Source organism: Schistocerca piceifrons, chromosome 4, assembly GCF_021461385.2.
Source record: "Schistocerca piceifrons isolate TAMUIC-IGC-003096 chromosome 4, iqSchPice1.1, whole genome shotgun sequence".
Lineage (NCBI taxonomy): Eukaryota > Metazoa > Arthropoda > Insecta > Orthoptera > Acrididae > Schistocerca > Schistocerca piceifrons.
The window spans coordinates 99,189,534-99,211,720 of record NC_060141.1 but is presented as its reverse complement, the minus strand read 5'-3'; the positions used below and the strand labels follow the sequence as shown (position 1 = coordinate 99,211,720).

General features: G+C 41.9%; 1 protein-coding gene across 1 annotated transcript in view; it reads right to left on the bottom strand.

Moving 5' to 3' along the window:
* Positions 1-22,187, bottom strand: part of LOC124795630 (beta-mannosidase-like) — a 302,941-nt gene that overhangs the window by 96,713 nt on the left and 184,041 nt on the right. The window contains exon 9 of the mRNA XM_047259702.1: positions 9,486-9,676. Within this exon, the coding sequence (XP_047115658.1) occupies positions 9,486-9,676 (191 nt within the window). The remainder of the gene's footprint in view (positions 1-9,485; positions 9,677-22,187) is intronic.

Below are 22,187 nucleotides of genomic sequence, written 5' to 3'. Positions count from 1 at the left end.
CGTAGTACCTTTCGTACATGATTGTTATACCACGGTGGATCTTTCCCCTCGCTTTGGACCTTAGTCGGTACGAACTTATCTAAGGTGTACTGGACGATGTTTCTGAATTTTTTCCATTTTTGTTCCACATCCTCTTCCTCAGAAATGAACGTTTGATGGTGGTCACTCAGATATTCTGCGATTTGTGCCCTATCACTCTTGTTAAGCAAATATATTTTCCTTCCTTTCTTGGCATTTCTTATTACACTTGCAGTCATTGATGCAACCACTGACTTATGATCACTGATACCCTCTTCTACATTCACGGAGTCGAAAAGTTCCGGTCTATTTGTTGCTATGAGGTCTAAAACGTTAGCTTCACGAGTTGGTTCTCTAACTATCTGCTCGAAGTAATTCTCGGACAAGGCAGTCAGGGTAATGTCACAAGAGTCTCTGTCCCTGGCTCCAGTTCTGATTGTGTGACTATCCCATTCTATACCTGGTAGATTGAAGTCTCCCCCTATTACAATAGTATGATCACGAAACTTCTTCACGACGTTCTGCAGGTTCTCTCTGAGGCGCTCAACTACTACGGTTGCTGATGCAGGTGGTCTATAGAAGCATCCGACTATCATATCTGACCCACCTTTGATACTTAACTTAACCCAGATTATTTCACATTCGCATTCGCTAATAACTTCACTGGATATTATTGAATTCTTTACTGCTATAAATACTCCTCCACCATTGGCGTTTATCCTATCCTTGCGGTATATATTCCATTCTGTGTCTAGGATTTCGTTACTGTTCACTTCCGGTTTTAACCAACTTTCCGTTCCTAATACTATATGCGCACTATTTCCTTCAATAAGAGATAGTAATTCAGGAACCTTGCCCTGGATACTCCTGCAGTTTACCAATATTACGTTAACTTTTCCTGTTTTTGGTCTCTGAGGACGGACGTTCTTTATCAACGATGATAATGTCCTCTCTGGTAAGCCATCAGGTATGATCCTATAACAGTCCCTTGGGTACTCCAGAAATATTTTTTTTTCATATTTCTGTTTACTCTAATTAATCTAATTAAGAATAATGTTTTCAATATAATGGAAGGAAACATTCCACGTGGGAAAAATTATATATAAAAACAAAGATGAGGTGACTTACCGAACAAAAGCGCTGGCAGGTCGATAGATACACAAACAAACACAAACATACACACAAAATTCAAGCTTTCGCAACAAACTGTTGCCTCATCAGGAAAGAGGGAAGGAGAGGGGAAGACGAAAGGAAGTGGGTTTTAAGGGAGAGGGTAAGGAGGGTAAGGAGTCATTCCAATCCCGGGAGCGGAAAGACTTACCTTAGGGGGAAAAAAGGACAGGTATACACTCGCACACACGCACATATCCATCCACACATACAGACACATACAGACACAGTGTCTGTATGTGTGGATGGATATGTGCGTGTGTGCGAGTGTATACCTGTCCTTTTTTCCCCCTAAGGTAAGTCTTTCCGCTCCCGGGATTGGAATGACTCCTTACCCTCTCCCTTAAAACCCACTTCCTTTCGTCTTCCCCTCTCCTTCCCTCTTTTCTGATGAGGCAACAGTTTGTTGCGAAAGCTTGAATTTTGTGTGTATGTTTGTGTTTGTTTGTGTATCTATCAACCTGCCAGCGCTTTTGTTCGGTAAGTCACCTCATCTTTGTTTTTATATATAAGAATAATGTTTCTCCTAGAAAGCTCTAAATCCAGTCATAAATTTGTCCAGATGCTCTGAAAGCTTGTATTTTGACAGCATGGAACTGCACTGAATGCCTTCCAGAAGCTCAGGAACATGACATTAGCCAAGGCACCTTTGTCTATGGTGCTCTGGAGTTCATGGATGAACAGAGTGAGCTATATTGTTGCATGTTTTCCTGAGGTGGGCTATGTTTCACAAGGTCTCTCTTTACAAAATCCAGTCAGTGCTACGATTTCTCATGTAACTTATTGCTTCCTGCAGATCTTTTATATGGGAAACATGAAATACTGAATTGTAGTTACAAATTCATGGAAACTGTGGATGATTAAGTCAGTTCAAAGGTTGAGGGAGACAATGAAATAATGACTCAAATTGGATTGTGCCTCGTTAAGATTTAAGCTAGTACTCAAATGCATTTTCCATACTTCACTAACTGAAAAAGATTGAAATTTAAAAATTTTGCTATGCAAGTAACAGATAATCAAATACTTTATCTTTTGTTCAAATCCTAATGGCAGTCTATAACAACCTACTGATTGACATATGTACTGATTGCACAGGGTGCAGCCAACTGCTGGTGGTGGCTCATGTTGGTACTAATGATGTGTGTCGCTTTGGACCCTCTCTGGTTTAGGTTGGCTAACTGAAGTAGTAAATACAACCAGTCTTGCTTGTGAGATGAAGCAGGGGTTCACCATTTGTGGCATTGTTGACAGAACTGACTGTGGTACAGAACTGGGGGGGAGGGTCTGAATCAGAGACTCATGCAGTTCTGTGACAATGTAGGTTGCAGATTTCTTGACTTGCACCACATGGTGATGGGTTTCTGGGTTTTGCTAAACAGGTCAGGGGTTCACTACACACAGAAAGTGATTACGTTGGTAGCAGGGGCTGTGTGGAGGTGACAGGGCAGTTTTTTTTTCAGGTTCGGGCATCTCTGGAAAGTGCAGAAAGGGCTTCAGTTTCAAAGGGTGCAGGACAAACAATGAAGGAAGGTGGAATTAGCAACAATCAGTACTGTTGTTATAAACTGTCACAGCTATGTTGGGAAAGAACCAAAGCTCCAATCGCTAATAGAAAAAATTGAATCTCTTATCGTTATAGGAACAGAAAGCTGGTTAAAGCCAGAAATAAGTTCAGCTCAATTTTTTACAAAGGACATAACCATGTTCAGAAAGGATAGATTAAATATAGTTGGTGATGGAGTGTTTATTTCTGCCATAAGTATTTTACCTTGTAGTGAAATTGAAGTAGGTAGTTCTAGTGGGTTAGTATGAGTAGAAGTTATACATGGCAAACAGAATAAATTAATAACTGACTATTTACTGACTCCCCAATTTGGATGATGCAGTCGCTGAATTAGAGTCTCATTTCAAACAGGTATGCCTCTCATACAATTGTAGTTGATGCTTACTTCAGTCTACCCTTGATATGTTGGCAAAAGTATATGTTTACAGTCAGTGGTAGGCATAAAACATAATCTGAATTCATATTAGGCCTACATGTGTTCTCAGAAAATTATTTTGAATAATTAGCCCAGGAAACCACTCAAAGTTTAAATGGTTGTGAAAACATGCTTGACCTCTTAGCAACAAATAATCTTGGACAAATGGGGAGCATCATGACAGATACTACGAGCAGACAGACAGCATAGCAATGGGGTCTCCCCCTACTCCGCTGGCAGTCAACATGTTCATGGAAGCCTTTGAAGCAACAGCCCTTGGTTCAGCTCCATTATGCCCACAATGCTGGTTCAGATACATGGATGACACGTTCGCTATATGGCCTCATGGTGGAACAGAACTACACAAGTTTCAAGAATATTTGAACAACATTCATGGGAAAATACAGTTCATGCTCAAAGAAGAGGTTAAAAAACAAAGTATAGATGTGTACTTCACATTTTAGCACAAAAGAATTTTTCCTTTATATTTTAAATTAGTCTAGTGTCTATTTATGTGGTAGTAAGCACATCTGAACCAGCTACTTCTTCCACAACATGTTTTGACGTCTTAGCAAAATAAAAGAAATGTAATTTTTACAAACTTTAAAATGACTGAAATGATGTGTAAAATGTTTCATCTCAAAGGAATTTTCATGGTGATTCCAAAACTGAACTTAGATTCTGTGAGCCTTTAATATTTCTGAAGTTATGGAGAATATAGTATTTTATTACTACTGAGATACCTGATGCATTTGCATTATAGTTGTATGTGTAACACATAATATTTATTTCCTGTAGCATTGCTTGAATGAACACTACTTTTGAAATCAGTCATTTAATCAAATTTAAATATTGCACCATAACTTCTTCATTTGATACATGACCAAGGTTTGGAATTAGTCAAATTAGTTGGTCCCCTGTGAAACCTATTAATCTATATTGATCTTTAGTAGTTATAGATTCTCAATTTATGGTAGCAAAATATGAAGTGATGAACTTAACTGGTTTCAACACAACATTTGCAGTTAATGGAGCCAACATTCTTCCTCTTCAAAATCAACTTTTAATTTTTATCAGAATGTGGAGGGGAACCTACATTGTAAAAAATCAATATGTGCATGTCATACATTTACTGTTACTGCAGTATATGCTCCTGTGTGTAGTGTCTGCCTGATATATTAAAGGAGGTCCTACAATACTCTAATCAATAGCAAAGATAAATAAAACTGCATTCAAGATCATCACCAAATCATCTGTGCTCTTGGTTTAATCTCCCCTTCATCTTTAAACCAAAAGTCTGCAATGAGTTCTGGGAACACGCAGCAAAGTACTGGGTCAGCCTCCAACTCTATGGTCACATCTATATATTTAGCAATACTCTGGAAACCATTGCGAAGGGAAGGTTACTTTCCATTGTACCAGTCCTACTCTTGTTCCATTAGGACGTGGAGTGCAAGAAGAACACATTCTTAAACACTTTTGCATGCACTATAATTAGTTTAATTTTGTCTTCTCAATCACTTTAAGCATAATGGTGGCAGGTTGTAGTATATTCTTCACTAAAAGTTTGTTCTTGGAGCAGTGTAAGTATTCTTTCACAGGACAGTCTGTGTTTCTCTTCAAGTGTATGGTGTCTGCCAATTCAGAATTTCCATTATCTCCATGATTCTCTCCCATGGATCAAACAAACCATTAATGGCCCCTGTTAGTTGTATTTAGTACAGACACCACACACACTTGAGCAATATTCTAGGATCTGAATGAGGGTTTTGAAGTAATCTTCTTTACAGACTGATTGCATTTTCCTAATATCTACAACTGAACCCAATGCTTTAATATGTCTGAGCCTATGTGACTGTTCCATGACATAACCCTTGTAACGGTGCACTCATGTATTGGTATCTGTCTTCACTAATGCAGACAACTCCCTTTACGAATGAAGGATGGTCTTTAAACCCAGGTGGCAGACATAATTAATGTTGACATGAGCCACAATCTGCAGTTAGCTGCACCTTCTACACTCAAGCACTGCCCCAGCAAACATTCCAGTTGGACAATGGCCTTCCTTCCTAACTTGCACTGCTTTCGTTAATGGCTTCATCACCCCCCTAACACTGAAGTTCACAGTAACAGCAAATCCATCACTGGTGCTTGTCAGGACCTTTCAGGGAGAACAATCACAGTCCCAGCAGATGATATATCACGTGCTGGTTCATATGTACATTCAGAAATGGTCAAGACCTTAAACCTATTATTAAGGGGGGGGGGGGGGGGGGGGGCTGCCACACAGCCAGCACCTAAATTTGCTTTTCAATCAGAGATTCAATCCCATACCACAGTTAGTTATTCATTTTCAAGCAAATGTGAACTGGCCAGCTCAGGCATATTGAAAGGCATTGCTACGTTACACTTTCCAGGTGAAGCTAGAGGCAGCAGAGTTATCACAACTTTCATTACAGATGCCTCATTGCCACTTAAGCTCCAGGCAGCAGCCTGTAGTCTATCAGATGTGGCCTTTGCAGCTATCAAATGTTTCTGGACAAACACCAGTCCCTTCTGCATCCACACACAGTCCCCACCCATCTTTACCCGCATTCAGCTATACAACAAGAAATATACCATTGATCCAAGAGGTCACTAGATCCTACTGCAATGCTGCTCTTCATGGACTGGAGCACTACTGATTGTTTGCAACTGTCACTAATTCAAACTGAGAAAGGTAATCGTGGCACTTCAGCAGCATGAAAGTGTACTACAAAGTAGATAACACTACGTTCTGATGAAAAATATTCAAGAAACATTTAGAGAAATAAAACACACATTCATAAATAGATACTGATCATATCCAAGCTATTAATCATAACAACGACAATCACAATCTACACTCCTGGAAATGGAAAAAAGAACACATTGACACCGGTGTGTCAGACCCACCATACTTGCTCCGGACACTGCGAGAGGGCTGTACAAGCAATGATCACACGCACGGCGCAGCGGACACACCAGGAAGCGCGGTGTTGGCCGTCGAATGGCGCTAGCTGCGCAGCATTTGTGCACCGCCGCCGTCAGTGTCAGCCAGTTTGCCGTGGCATACGGAGCTCCATCGCAGTCTTTAACACTAGTAGCATGCCGCGACAGTGTGGACGTGAACCGTATGTGCAGTTGACGGACTTTGAGCGAGGGCGTATAGTGGGCATGCGGGAGGCCGGGTGGACGTACCGCCGAATTGCTCAACACGTGGGGCGTGAGGTCTCCACAGTACATCGATGTTGTCGCCAGTGGTCGGCGGAAGGTGCACGTGCCCGTCGACCTGGGACCGGAAGGCAGCGACGCACGGATGCACGCCAAGACCGTAGGATCCTACGCAGTGCCGTAGGGGACCGCACCGCCACTTCCCAGCAAATTAGGGACACTGTTGCTCCTGGGGTATCGGTGAGGACCATTCGCATCCGTCTCCATGAAGCTGGGCTACGGTCCCGCACACCGTTAGGCCGTCTTCCGCTCACGCCCCAACATCGTGCAGCCCGCCTCCAGTGGTGTCGCGACAGGCGTGAATGGAGGGACGAATGGAGACGTGTCGTCTTCAGCGATGAGAGTCGCTTCTGCCTTGCTGCCAATGATGGTCGTATGCGTGTTTGGCGCCGTGCAGGTGAGCGCCACAATCAGGACTGCATACAACCGAGGCACACAGGGCCAACACCTAGCATCATGGTGTGGGGAGCGATCTCCTACACTGGCCGTACACCACTGGTGATCGTCGAGGGGACACTGAATAGTGCACGGTACATCCAAACCGTCATCAAACCCATCGTTCTACCATTCCTAGACCGGCAAGGGAACTTGCTGTTCCAACAGGACAATGCACGTCCGCATGTATCCCGTGCCACCCAACGTGCTCTAGAAGGTGTAAGTCAACTACCCTGGCCAGCAAGATCTCCGGATCAGTCCCCCATTGAGCATGTTTGGGACTGGATGAAGCGTCGTCTCACGCGGTCTGCACGTCCAGCACGAACGCTGGTCCAACTGAGGCGCCAGGTGGAAATGGCATGGCAAGCCGTTCCACAGGACTACATCCAGCATCTCTACGATCGTCTCCATGGGAGAATAGCAACCTGCATTGCTGCGAAAGGTGGATATACACTGTACTAGTGCCGACATTGTGCATGCTCTGTTGCCTGTGTCTATGTGCCTGTGGTTCTGTCAGTGTGATCATGTGATGTATCTGACCCCAGAAATGTGTCAATAAAGTTTCCCCTTCCTGGGACAATGAATTCACGGTGTTCTTATTTCAATTTCCAGGAGTGTATTTTCAACTAAAAGAGATTATTTAGTTCTTAATGGTATTGATTTTTCCTAATAACAGAAATCACTTTCAGATGAACTGTGAATGATATAACTGCTTCTAAAACAGAAAAACAATTCACATTTATAATTGGACTCTTTGCCTAGGTTTTTAGAGTGGGGCTCTTTAATCTGGTGTACAAGTCTTATAAAAGGCCCATCTGACATAAAGAAAGAAACTGAGAATCACTACAAAAAATACACTTTTATGCTTCACTAGCCATTTCTCCCACTGATTATCTGACTATCTAGATCCACAGACTAAAGAATTTTTTAACTCCTTAGCAAGCAGCAATAGCAACAGTAAACCAGTTTATATTCTTACTTAATTTTAATAGCTCTTGTTCTGCGGCAAATATCAGTGTCAGTATGTAGCTATTGAAATGGAACATTATTAATGCACTTTCCCTTTGTTAACAAGCAACTTGACTTGTTCCACATTCCTGTAGGCTCTCCATTATGATAACAATCTGCAAAACATGATGACTAATTTAATATTTCATTAGCTGCTACATGCCTGATAGATGATCATAGTGGTAACCCGAACTTTTTGCAGGCAAGTTAGTTCTTGATAATGAGATGATATCTGAAAAGAGCTGTGCAAATATTTAATCACATCTTGGTATGATTCTGTTGTGGTGAAGAGATTGGCAAATTGTTTTAAAAGTTCAGAAATATAAAATTGTGCATTTCAATGGAAACATGTGGTATCCTATAACTACATCAATTAGTAACAGTTGGAATAAGGCAACTAATAAAAAATCTCGGTTTATCAATTTGTAGGTATATTATATGTAATGATTCACAGGGTCAGTTGCAGATTTTGGTTCACTGGTAGAATACTAGGAAAACACCGAGCGAGGTGGCGCAGTGGTTAGACGCTGGACTCGCATTCGGGAGGACGACGGTTCAATCCCACGTCCGGCCATCCTGATTTAGGTTTTCCGTGATTTCCCTAAATCGCGGCAGGCAAATGCCGGGATGGCTCCTTTCAAAGGGCACGGCTGACTTCCTTCCCCATCCTTCCCTAATCTGATGAGACCGATGACCTCGCTGTCTGGTCTCCTTCCCCATAACAACCAATCAACCTACTAGGAAAACGAAATCTGAAAAAAGTGTAATTAGTACACAAAGGAGACTTCTCACAAAACACCTTTGTATCCTGTCTTAGAATACCACCATTTCTCAAGTATATCAACCAGGATTAGCAGTGGCTAGTGAATTTATGCAAAAAAGGCTAAATGAATGGTCATTGGATTGTTTAACTCATGGGAAACAATCACTGGGAAGTACACAACATGTCACAGTGGTAAATACATATATGTAGATATCTTACTGCTCACTTATTACCTTTGCAATCACATTAATATTTCCCAAAGAACAATAGTTATTTGTGTTTACAGTAAAAATATATGTCTCTTTACAACAAACCCACTCTTATAGACTCAGATAAATTACCACTTGTTTTCACAGAATAAATACTTCACATTGTAGCAATGTACAATACTGTCAAGTAATAATATATAAATCAAATAAAAAAGAAGATACTTTTTTCTTGAAATGAACTGAAATAGAGAGAGAGACAGTTTTAAATGAAAAATAAGTAACTTTTCTAATTAGTTTATCTGCTTGGAAATCAAGCTTTAGTAAATACTGAAACTGTTTGCAGTAAATCAATTACAAACCCATGTAACAAGTTTCATTACTTGTGTCTAGTACTGTCACATTCAGACTCTTAATAAACGATTATCTGGTGTAACCCTATGTTTCATAAATTTGTCACAAAACAGCTTCTCGAAAAATCCTCTTTATATATCATTTCCTAGGCATATAAATATCATTAACAAATGTGAAACAGGTATGTTGCAGGCATACAACATCAGATAGGGTATATCCTAGAGTAACACTAGAACAAGTGAGACAATTGATCATTTAATTTATTACTTTTGAGTTTCTACAAAAGGAAAACAATTTTACCAGTTATCCCTGAGTGCACCTTCATTTTCATTGTTGCCAGCCCAAACAACAATGCTTGGGTGATGCATTAGCCGTACAATTTGCTCAGTAATTTCAGCTGCAACATTATCCAGGAACCTTGGGTTTGTTGGGTACATATTACAGGCAAACATGAAATCATGCCATATCATTATTCCCATTTCATCAGCGATCTGAAAAAGAATTATTAGAAACACATGCATTAATGAAACTAGGCATCAGCTAACAATGATAGATGCTGTTTGGGAGAAGCATAGTGACAGGAGGGACAGAAAAATGTCCACTAAGAAGTAGTATTGAGGTATTAATGGAACATATTGAAAAGTAGAAGCAGTAAATTTTGTTTTCAAAATTGTATATCAGTTATCAAACTGAGAATAGGCTACTGATAAAAAATTCTATACATCATTTAGTACTTACTGAACAATGGAACATTCAGGCTGGAATAGTGACAGTATCATGAAAAGGATTGATTGATACTCATCTTATAGAGGTGACACTGAGTCACACACAGGCACAACAAAAGACTGCTGCACATTTAAGCTTTTAGACAAAAGGATTTCTTCTAAAATAATTACATACATTGACATAAGCACAACTCTCACTTACATAACCACTGTCTCTGGCTGCTGTCCAGCCTCACTGGCCACGGACAGTGGTCTTGTTTGTGGAATGTGTTTGTGTATGTGTTTCCTACTTTAGAAGAAGGCCTTTTGCTAAAAACTTAAATATATAACAGTCTCTTTGTTTCGCCTGTCTGTGACTCAACATTCCCTCTATATGGTAAGTAGCAATCTATCCTTTTTGTAGTACTTACTGAAGTTGATCAAGGTAATTGTGTCATCCATATTATGCACAATGAAAATGAAATAAACCTAGTTGTTAAAATTATGATTTGTTTTATTGATACCATGATAACATGGACTTAAACTTTCAGAATCACAACCAGATGGTAACCTGAAAGAAGAAAATACAAATCTATATACTTCAGTAAGTGATAGCATGTAGTAATTTTTGACATACGGTCTACCAAGTCCCAGCAAGAGTACATGGAAGTAATACTGCATGGGCTGATAACAAGTAGGTTCATTCTAATGTATACAAGAGCTGTGCTTTTATTTATTGACAGGACACTGAAAAATCCAGTTTATCACAAATGTAGCCATTTAGAAATGCTCACCATCAAGCAGCTTGGGTAAGAAATCTTTGGGCCACTGGACTGGATAAACATCAATAGCTTAGTGACTTATTGGCTGGTGCTTACTGTCCTTGGAGAGCCATAGCCTCATTAGCCACCTGCCTCCATTCTTCCCTGTCCATCACTTCCATTCTTCAATTCCTAGCTCTCATTGTTTTGACATCACCCTCCATATCCTCAAGGCACCTTTTCCTGGGTCTTCCTCTTCTTCCTCTCCCCTCAGGATGTGCTATAAATACTTTCTTGACACTCTGGGATTCTCAAATTCTCTGTACATGACCCATTCATCTTATTTTTTCTTACTTGATATTCATTATAACATTTATCTGTCCAAAAAGTGTTTCAAGTTCTGTGTTTGTCTTTGTTTTCCAGATTTATTCCTTCCTCATTGCCCCAAATATCTTTCTAAAGATCTTCCTCTACCACCTCAATAACGAGCCTTCTTTCTTTGGAGTTTTAGTATCCCCACCAGTGGAAATCCTGATGGAGACTGATGAGGTGGCATGGGTAATGCAGCAGGATAATGTGAAAACTGCAATGGAGTCCACTCTAAATATATAGGATGGGCAGACCAACTTGTGTAGGTGTTTACCTGCAGGTGGTAGTAGGCTGGGCAGGTCAGTGCTTTCTCTGGAGCTCATCCACCATGGACCTCACCCCCCCTATTGTACTGTAGGCTGAGCCAAGTGCTTAGCCATTAGCCATCCATGCCAGCCACAGACTGATGAGTTCTTCCCGTGTTCATCTCAATGTGGTTTCAGACTCTCTGCTTCCTGTAGATTGACTGACATGGTGAGTTCATTTCCCTCTCCTGGGGTTCTGTTCCTTGGGTATTACTGAGCTACCACTTCCCCACAAAGTATCTGCACAGATCGTGTAGTGAAGTAGTGCTGTCATGCCTGCACATGTACTAAAGTAGATACCACCCAACTTTCTGATCCACACATTACTGTGGTTTTAGTGTAGTCAAATATATTTTGATTTTTGTATTCCTACTAACATTTCTGGACTTCAATGTATTCTGAAAGGAGAAATAGCTTTGGTTTCCACTTGCTATCCTTTCTTGAACTTCTACTGCTGTGCTATTATCTTCTGTTATTATTGAACTTAGATATGGGGGTTGCACAGAAAGAAATGCACCACATTTTTTTCTTCAACAATTCTTTATTGAACTTAATGAGAATTACACACACGAAAGAATGGTGTTTTATCTCCACATCCTATTTCTTTACGTAATCTCCCTACTGTTCTACAGCCTTCCTCCAGTGCGAAACAGGGGCATGTATGCCCTGTAGGTAGCAATCCTTGTCCTGGTGGCAGAGCCAGTGCTTCACTGTGTGAATCACCTCCTTATTATCAACAAAATGTCTTCCACAAATGGCATTCCTTAATGGCCCAAACAAGTAAAAATGCAAAGGGGCTAGGTCAGGGCTGTCAGATGCGACAGCCGTGGATGGTCTCCCCAACCATTGCAAATCATGGAGCTCTGCTGAGCCGCCTTCTGATGACCTCACCCTCAGTGCCCAGTGACTAACTGTACTTCTGTCAACAGCAGATGCTCCATAGACTTTGCACAAGTGTTTGTGATGAATGTTCCCCACAGATTCTTTCTCTGCAGTGAGAAGTTCAGTTATGACACATTGCTTGTAACATAAATCATCTACAGATGCCATTTTGAAACTGCCCTGCAACTATGCTATCTGTCAGAAGTGACAGAAACTTGCTGCACTCACTCAGGAGGCTTCAAATAACATGCATGTAATGTTTTGCGTTAATAGTACTGTTTTCAACAAAGAAAAAAAATATGTGGTGCCTTATTTTCTGTTCAAATGGCTCTGAGCACTATGGGACTTAACAGCTGTGGTCATCAGTCCCCTAGAACTTAGAACTACTTAAACCTAACTAAACTAAGGACATCACACACATCCAGGCCCGAGGCAGGATTCGAACCTGCGACCGTAGCAGTCGTACGGTTCCGGACTGCGCGCCTAGAACCGCGAGACCACCGCGGCCGGCCTTATCTTCTGTTAACCCTAATATTTAAGCTCTTCTACGCTTTGATATTCTTTCCCATTTGTTTTTATTCAAGCCACTCTGCTATCCCAACCAGGATCTCTCATCACCAAACACTATGTTTTGTCTATATTTGCTTCCAGTCCTAGCTTCTACACCACTTCTCCTAGTATAGCTTAACAGCACTTTCAAGTCCTGACATTCCTTGCTTCTCATATTCATAAAATTTCTCAAGGATTTGTCTTAATGAAAATATCGGGACCACTGTGGACCTGTTCCTCCTAAATCCAGCCTGATAATCTCCCAGTATCCTTTCCACCCAGCATTCTACCTGAGAAGTTAAAATCTTACTAAACACCCTGCACTCACCAAGTGGTGGCAGGAGAACACTCATATAAAGGTAGTGAAATTTGCAATGTCTTTCCTCTTTGTCCCATTTGGTAAGTCTCCCTTGACTGGGGACTTTGAGTGACATTTTCAAATTCTCCACATTTCCCAAACCTTTCCAGTCATTTTCCTTCACTGCTCTTCCTTCCCTTGCAACCCTTCTCCCAGAAGAAGGAGCCACTGGTATCTAAAGCTTGCAAATTTCAGTAACTTTACATGTGTGCTCTCCTGCTGCCACTTGGTGAGAACATTTTTTACTGACTCAGTTACATTATATTTAAAAAACTGATTGTTTTCATTGAAATAAACATCTTATATGTTATATCTAAGTGAGTAATTCCCCAGTGAGTGCTGCACTTTTATTTATCAGCTTTGTTATGTAATAGGCAGATCATTCCCACATTCCAGCCCTTAGGTGTTGCTCCCTTAATCCATATTCCCTTTCTTAACAACCATCTTGATATTTTCCCCCTCAAATTTTAAAAATTTGGCCTCTTTACTGTTCTTTTCTGCTGCTTTGTTATTCTTTAAGTTTCTTATGGCATTCTTAATTTTCTCTAGCTCTAGTGGTTTGACTTCCTCTTCCTCTGCTTCTAATTCTAATTCCAAATCTGGTTCCTTTCTTCCACATTCAAAATCTCTTGCCTGTCACCTCTCCCTATTACATTGAGTAAATTAGTAAAACACTCTTACCATCTTCCCAAAGATTTTTTTAAATCTCCAACTAGGTTTCCATCTTTATTCTTGGGTTTATCGTTATAGAAGACTGCTGTCATGTGGAATCACCTCTTCAGTTCTCTAGATCTTTTGTGTAGCTTCCATATCGTATTATTTCCCTCATTTCATTCAACTGCTCTGCCTTCTTCCTTTCATACTACCTTTTCTCCACCCTACAAAATGTATCTGCCCTTTTCTTATTCTCTCTGCAGTCATCTGCTGCTAGTCTTGATTTCTTTTGCAGCATTCTTTGCCTTGCTTCATTTCTCTCTTTGATTATCAGTAAGCACTCCTCATCAAACCATTTCACCGTTCTTTTGCATCCTACCTTCCCCAGTACTTCCTATGAATCTACACTGATCACTACTTTCAGTATATCCCATTAAATTAAAGTAACTTCTTTTATGATGCTATCCTAGACCTTTTAACCTTTTAAAAATAGATGTTACTAGTTATAATATGTATAGCAAAGAAATAAAACAAGGATACTGGGATGTAGTAGAATTAAATCAGGGAATGCTGAGGGAATTAAATTAGGAAATGAAACACTGAAAGTATCAGACGAGTTTTACTGTTTTGGCAGCAAAATACCTGACAAAGGCTGAACCATGGAGAATGCAAAGTGCAAGCTGGCAATAGCATGAAAAGTGTTTCTGAAAAATGGAAGTCCATTAACATCAAACATAAATTCAAGTGTTAAGAAGGCTTTTCTGAAGGTATCTGTCTGGAGTATAGGGTTGTATAGAAGTAAAATGTGGATGGTGAACAGTTCATACAAGAAGAAAATAGAAGCTTCTAAAATGTGATTCTGTAGGATACTATTAAATTTAAGATCAGTTGATCAGGTAACAAATTAATAGGTACTGAACTGTATTGGGTGAAAAACACAACTTGATTAAAAGAAACGATCAGGTATAGTGCATATCTTAAGACGTAAAGAAATCATCAGTTTGGTGTTGGAAGAAGTGCAGGAGAGTAAAAATTTTAGGGGGAGACCAAGGCTTGTCTGCAGTGAGCAGTTTCAGAAGGATGTAGGTTGCTATAGTTATGCAACAATGAAGAGGCTTGCACAAGGTAGAGTGTGGAGGTCTACATCAAACCTGTCTTCAGACTGAATACCACAACAAGGACAACATGGTTTATGAAAATTTGAGGAATCCACCTTAATGTGCTCTAGAAAATGACAAATATATTTATATAATAGAGGGAAACATTCCACGTGGGAAAAATATATCTAAATACAAAGATGATGAGACTTACAAAATGAAAGCGCTGGCAGGTTGATAGACACACAAACAAACACAAACATACACACAAAATTCAAGCTTTCGCAACCAATGGTTGCTTCATCAGGAAAGAGGGATGGAGAGGGAAAGACGAAAGGATGTGGGTTTTAAGGGAGAGGGTAAGGAGTCATTCCAATCCCAGGATCGGAAAGACTTACCTTAGGGGGAAAAAAGGACAGGTATACACTCGCATACACACACATATCCATCCGCACATACACAGACACAAGTAGACATTTGTAAAGGCAAAGAGTTTCGGCAGAGATGTCAGTTGAGGCGGAAGTACAAAGGCAAAGATGTTGTTGAATGACAGGTGAGGTATGAGCGGCGGCAACTTGAAATTAATGGAGGTTGAGGCCTGGCGGGTAACAAGAAGAGAGGATATACTGAAGGGCAAGTTCCAATCTCCAGAGTTCTGAAAGGTTGGTGTTAGTGGGAAGTATCCAGATAACCCGGATGGTGTAACACTATGCCAAGATGTGCTGCCCGTGCACCAAGGCATGTTTAGCCACAAGGTGATCCTCATTACCAACAAACACTGTCTGCCTGTGTCCATTCATGCGAATGGACAGTTTGTTGCTGGTCTTTCCCACATAGAAAGCTTCACAGTGTAAGCAGGTCAGTTGGTAAATCATGTGGGTGCTTTCACACGTGGCTCTGCCTTTGATCGTGTACACCCTCTGGGTTACAAGACTGGAGTAGGTGGTGGTGGGAGGATGATGGGACAGGTTTTACACCGGGGGCGGATACAAGGGTAGGAGCCAGAGGGTAGGGAAGGTGGTTTGGGGATTTCATAGGGATGAACTATGAGGTTACGAAGTTTAGGTGGACGGCGGAAAGACACTCTTGGTAGAGTGGGGAGGATTTCATGAAGGATGGATCTCATTTCAGGGCAGGATTTGAGGAAGTCGTATCCCTGCTGGAGAGCCACATTTAGAGTCTGATCCAGTCCCGGAAAGTATCCTGTCACAAGTGGGGCACTTTTGGGGTTCTTCTGTGGGAGGTTCTGGGTTTGATGGGATGAGGAAGTGGCTCTGGTTATTTGCTTCTGTACCAGGTCGGGAGGGTAGTTGCGGGATGCGAAAGCTGTTTTCAGGTTGTTGGTGTAATGGTTCAGGGATTCCAGACTGGAGCAGATTCATTTGTCACGAAGACCTAGGCTGTAGGGAAGGGACCGTTTGATGTGGAATGGATGGCAGCTGTCATAATGGAGGTACTGTTGTTTGTTGGTGGGTTTGATGTGGACTGACGTGTGAAGCTGGCCATTGGACAGATGGAGGTCAACGTCAAGGAAAGTGGCATGGGATTTGGAGTAGGACCAGGTGAATCTGATGGAACCAAAGGAGTTGAGGTTGGAGAGGAAATTCTGGAGTTCTTCTTCACTGTGAGTCCAGATCATGAAGATGTCATCAATAAATCTGTACCAAACTTTGGGTTGGCAGGCCTGGGTAACTGAGAAGGCTTCCTCTAAGCGACCCATAAATAGGTTGGTGTACGAGGGGGCCATCTTGGTACCCATGGCTGTTCCCTTTAATTGTTGGTATGTCTGGGCTTCGAAAGTGAAGAAGTTATGGGTCAGGATGAAGCTGGCTAAGGTAATGGAAAGAGGTTTTAGGTAGGGTGGCAGGTGATCGGTGTGAAAGGAAGTGCTCCGACGCAGCAAGGCCGTGGATGTGCAGAATATTTGTGTATAAGGAAGTGGCATCAATGGTCACAAGGATGGTTTCTGGGAGTAACAGATTGGGTAAGGATTCCAGGCGTTCGAGAAAGTGGTTGGTGTCTTTGATGAAGGATGGGAGACTGGATGTAATGGGTTGAAGGTGTTGATCTACATAGGCAGAGATATGTTCTGTGGGGGCTTGGTAACCAGCTACAATAGGGCAGCCGGGATGATTGGGTTTGTGGATTTTAGGAAGAAGGTAGAAGGTAGGGGTTGCGGGGTGTCGGTGCGGTCAGGAGGTTGATGGAGTCAGGTGAAAGGTTTTGTAGGGGCCTAAGGTTCTGAGGATTCCTTGAAGCTCCACCTGGACATCAGGAATGGGATTACCTTGGCAAACTTTGTATGTAGTGTTGTCTGAAAGCTGACGCAGTCCCTCAGCCACATACTCCTGACAATCAAGTACCACGGTCGTGGAACCCTTGTCCACTGGAAGAATGATGATGGATCAGTCAGCCTTCAGATCACGGATAGCCTGGGCTTCAGCAGTGGTGATGTTGGGAGTAGGATTAAGGTTTTTTAATAAGGACTGAGAGGCAAGGCTGGAAGTCAGAAATTCCTGGAAGGTTTGGAGAGGGTGATTTTGAGGAAGAGGAGGTGGGTCCCGTTGTGACGGAGGACGGAACTATTCCAGGCAGGGTTCAATTTGGATAGTGTCTTGGCGAGTTGGATCATTAGGAGTAGGATTAGGATCATTTTTCTTTGTGGCAAAGTGATATTTCCAGCAGAGAGTACGAAATCTTTGACGAGGGCTGTTTGGTTGAATCTGGGAGTGGGGCTGAAGGTGAGGCCTTTGGATAGGACAGAGGTTTCAGATTGGGAGAGAGGTTTGGAGGAAAGGTTAATTACTGAATTAGGGTGTTGTGGTTCCAGATTGTGTTGATTAGAATTTTGAGGTTTTGGGGGGAGTGGAGCTGGAAGTGGGAGATTGAGTAGATGGGAGAGACTGGGTCTGCGTGCAATGAGAGGAGGTTGAGGTTTGCTGGAAAGGTTGTGAAGGGTGAGTGAGTTGCCTTTCCAGAGGTGGGAAACCAGGAGATTGGATAGTTTTTTGAGGTGGAGGGTGGCATGCTGTTCTAATTTGCGGTTGGCCTGTAGGAAGATGCTCTGAACAGCCGGTGTGGACGTGGGAGAGGAAAGATTAAGGACTTTTATTAAGGATAGGAGTTGACGGCTGTGTTCATTGGCTGAGTTGATGTGTAGGTGAAGGATTAGGTGGGTAAGGGCAATGGATTGTTCAGTTTGGAACTGGTATAGGGACTGATGGAAAGAAGGGTTACAGCCAGAGATGGGAACTTTAAGTGTGAGGCCTTTGGGGGTAATGCCAAATGTCAGACAAGCCTAACAGAAACCTCTGTCCTATCCAAAGGCATCACCTTCAGCCCCACTCCCAGATTCAACCAAACAGCCCTCGTCAAAGATTTACTATCCTACACTCGTACTCTCTGCTGGAAATATCACTTTGCCACGAAGTAAAATGATCCTAATCCTACTCCTAATGATCCAACTCGCCAAGACACTATCCAAATTGAACCCTGCCTGGAATAGTTCCGTCCTCCGTCACAGCGGGACCCACCTCCTTTTCCTCAAAATCACCCTCTCCAAACCTTCCAGGAATTTCTGACTTCCAGCCTTGCCTCTCAGTCCTTATTAAAAAACCTTAATCCTACTCCCAACATCACCACTGCTGAAGCCCAGGCTATCCATGTTCTGAAGGCTGACCGATCCATCGTCATTCTTCCGGTGGACAAGGGTTCCACGACCGTGGTACTTGATCGTCAGGAGTATGTGGCTGAGGGACTGCGTCAGCTTTCAGACAACACTACATACAAAGTTTGCCAAGGTAATCCCATTCCTGATGTCCAGGTGGAGCTTCAAGGAATCCTCAGAACCTTAGGCCCCCTACAAAACCTTTCACCTGACTTCATCAACCTCCTGACCCCACTGACACCCCGCACCCCTACCTTCTACCTTCTTCCTCAAATTCACAAACCCAATCATCCCAGCCGCCCCATTGTAGCTGGTTACCAAGCCCCCACAGAACGTATCTCTGCCTATGTAGATCAACACCTTCAACCCATTATATGCAGTCTCCCATCCTTCGTCAAAGACACCAACCACTTTCTCGAATGCCTGGAATCCTTACCCAATCTGTTACCGCCGGAAACCATCCTTGTAACCATTGATGCCACTTCCTTATACACAAATATTCTGCACGTCCAGGGCCTCACTGCGATGGAGCACTTCCTTTCATGCCGATCACCTGCCACCCTACCTAAAACCTCTTTCCTCATTATCTTAGCCAGCTTCATCCTGACCCATAACTTCTTCACTTTCGAAGCCCAGACATACCAACAATTAAAGGGGACAGCCATGGGTACCAAGATGGCCCCCTCGTATACCAACCAATTTATGGGTTGCTTAGAGGAAGCCTTCTCAGTTACCCAGGCCTGCCAACCCAAAGTTTGGTACAGATTTATTGATAACATCTTCATGATCTGGACTCACAGTGAAGAAGAACTCCAGAATTTCCTCTCCAACCTCAACTCCTTTGGTTCCATCAGATTCACCTGGTCCTACTCCAAATCCCATGCCACTTTCCTTGACGTTGACCTCCATCTGTCCAATGGCCAGCTTCACACGTCAGTCCACATCAAACCCACCAACAAACAACAGTACCTCCATTATGACAGCTGCCATCCATTCCACATCAAACGGTCCCTTCCCTACAGCCTAGGTCTTCGTGACAAATGAATCTGCTCCAGTCTGGAATCCCTGAACCATTACACCAACAACCTGAAAACAGCTTTCGCATCCCGCAACTACCCTCCCGACCTGGTACAGAAGCAAATAACCAGAGCCACTTCCTCATCCCATCAAACCCAGAACCTCCCACAGAAGAACCCCAAAAGTGCCCCACTTGTGACAGGATACTTTCCGGGACTGGATCAGACTCTAAATGTGGCTCTCCAGCAGGGATACGACTTCCTCAAATCCTGCCCTGAAATGAGATCCATCCTTCATGAAATCCTCCCCACTCCACCAAGAGTGTCTTTCCGCCATCCACCTAACCTTCGTAACCTCTTAGTTCATCCCTATGAAATCCCCAAACCACCTTCCCTACCCTCTGGCTCCTACCCTTGTAACTGCCCCCGGTGTAAAACCTATCCCATGCACCCTCCCACCACCACCTACTCCAGTCCTGTAACCAGGAAGGTGTACACGATCAAAGGCAGAGCCACATGTGAAAGCACCCACGTGATTTACCAACTGACCTGCCTACACTGTGAAGCTTTCTATGTGGGAATGACCAGCAACAAACTGTCCATTCACATAAATGGACACAGGCAGACAGTGTTTGTTGGTAATGAAGATCACCCTGTGGCTAAACATGCCTTGGTGCACGGCCAGCACATTGTGGCACAGTGTTACACCGTCCGGGTTATCTGGATACTTCCCACTAACACCAACCTGTCAGATATCCGGAGATTGGAATTTGCCCTTCAGTATATCCTCTCTTCTCGTTACCCGCCAGGCCTCAACCTCCATTAATTTCAAGTTGCCGCCGCTCATACCTCACCTGTCATTCAACAACATCTTTGCCTTTGTACTTCCGCCTCAACTGACATCTCTGCCGAAACTCTTTGCCTTTACAAATGTCTACTTGTGTCTGTGTATGTGCGGATGGATATGTGTGTGTATGCGAGTGTATACCTGTCCTTTTTTCCCCCTAAGGTAAGTCTTTCCGATCCTGGGATTGGAATGACTCCTTACCCTCTCCCTTAAAACCCACATCCTTTCGTCTTTCCCTCTCCTTCCCTCTTTCCTGATGAAGCAACCGTTGGTTGCGAAAGCTTGAATTTTGTGTGTATGTTTGTGTTTGTTTGTGCGTCTATCAACCTGCCAGCGGTTTCGTTTGGTAAGTCACATCATCTTTGTTTTTAGACAAATATATTTATAATGTCATAAATGTGGTACTTTCTTGAGTCCACCATTTACTAGAATCATATTATTTTTGGCTTCCATCCCTCCTTTGTGTGAGCAGTCATTATGTTCCAGAATGTAACAACCCCTTTCATAGCATTAAGTGTCTTCTATCATTCAATGACAACTGTAGTCATTCTATTATTTTTCATTCCAGAGATTCAACATCTGTAGTGATGGTTTCTAATAATTTCTGAATGTAGAACTGCACCAGCTGCTCAAAAGTTCATAATTTCCTTTTACTTAGAAAAACAAGTTAGTACTCATGTACTTTATTACTGTTAGCATTTTTCTTTCAATATGGTGATTGTTCTGGAGGACTAGCCTGTTGAGCTCTCTTAGTCAGTTGAGAGTTAGGGTTTAAGGAACATAAGCCATGTTGGTCCCATGAGACATTACAGAAATAAATGTTCTCTCACACACTAGTCTGGGTAAGCCTAAAACACCTAGATGTGACAGGTGCTCCAGATATTGCCTATAATGGCAGTTTCACTAAGACTGCATTACACCCTGTGCCACTCCCCCCTCCCCACACACACAATCACACAGGTTGAATTATATCACTGTAACGACTTCAGAATATTTACAGGATCACACTTATTGGTTGTGAAGACTGAAAGGTAAGTATCGGTACATAAAATGTTATTTAATTTGAAATTCTGAAGCTATCAAAAGCTTGTTATTCATGTGTATGCTATGTTGGAGTGGAGGTCAATTATTAGTTATGTAGCTCTATTATGCAAATTTCCTTTTGTTACTTAGGTACATATGGATTAGTCTTCTGGGAAATTCAGCCACCAGCAAAACATTTTAAACACAGATTGTGTAGAATGTCTATTATCAGCTGTCTAGTATATTTTGATGCAATTGGCCTTGTCAACATGTAAGGTATAGTTAATACAATTAATAAATCAGCTTTATGAGTAAATAAAATTATATATTATTTAGAAAAAAAGTTCTCATGTTTCTTTGTGACTAGAGCAAATTAGAATGATATAGACCATACTTTATTCAATAAATGACAGTTACTATGTCCAGTGAGCCTATTCTATCTGCAAATGACAATATTGTAATTAGTTCTATGAAACTGCAACAAAATACACATAGTTACAATATGAGAAACACCTATAACATCCACATCACTTTGTCTAGAACAACATTATCTCAGAAAAATGTTTCACACCTAACAGTTAAATTATTGGACAGCCTAACTAGTTGTATAAAACAACATAAATATTAAAAGTTTCTTTGAGAATAAACTTAAATCATTTCTGTCTGAAAATTGTTTTTGCCAAATAAAAGGACTCTTTACTCATAAAGCATAGCATTTTTAAATTATGCTTACAAAGGCAAATACAAAGAATCAGACATTTCTGCTATTT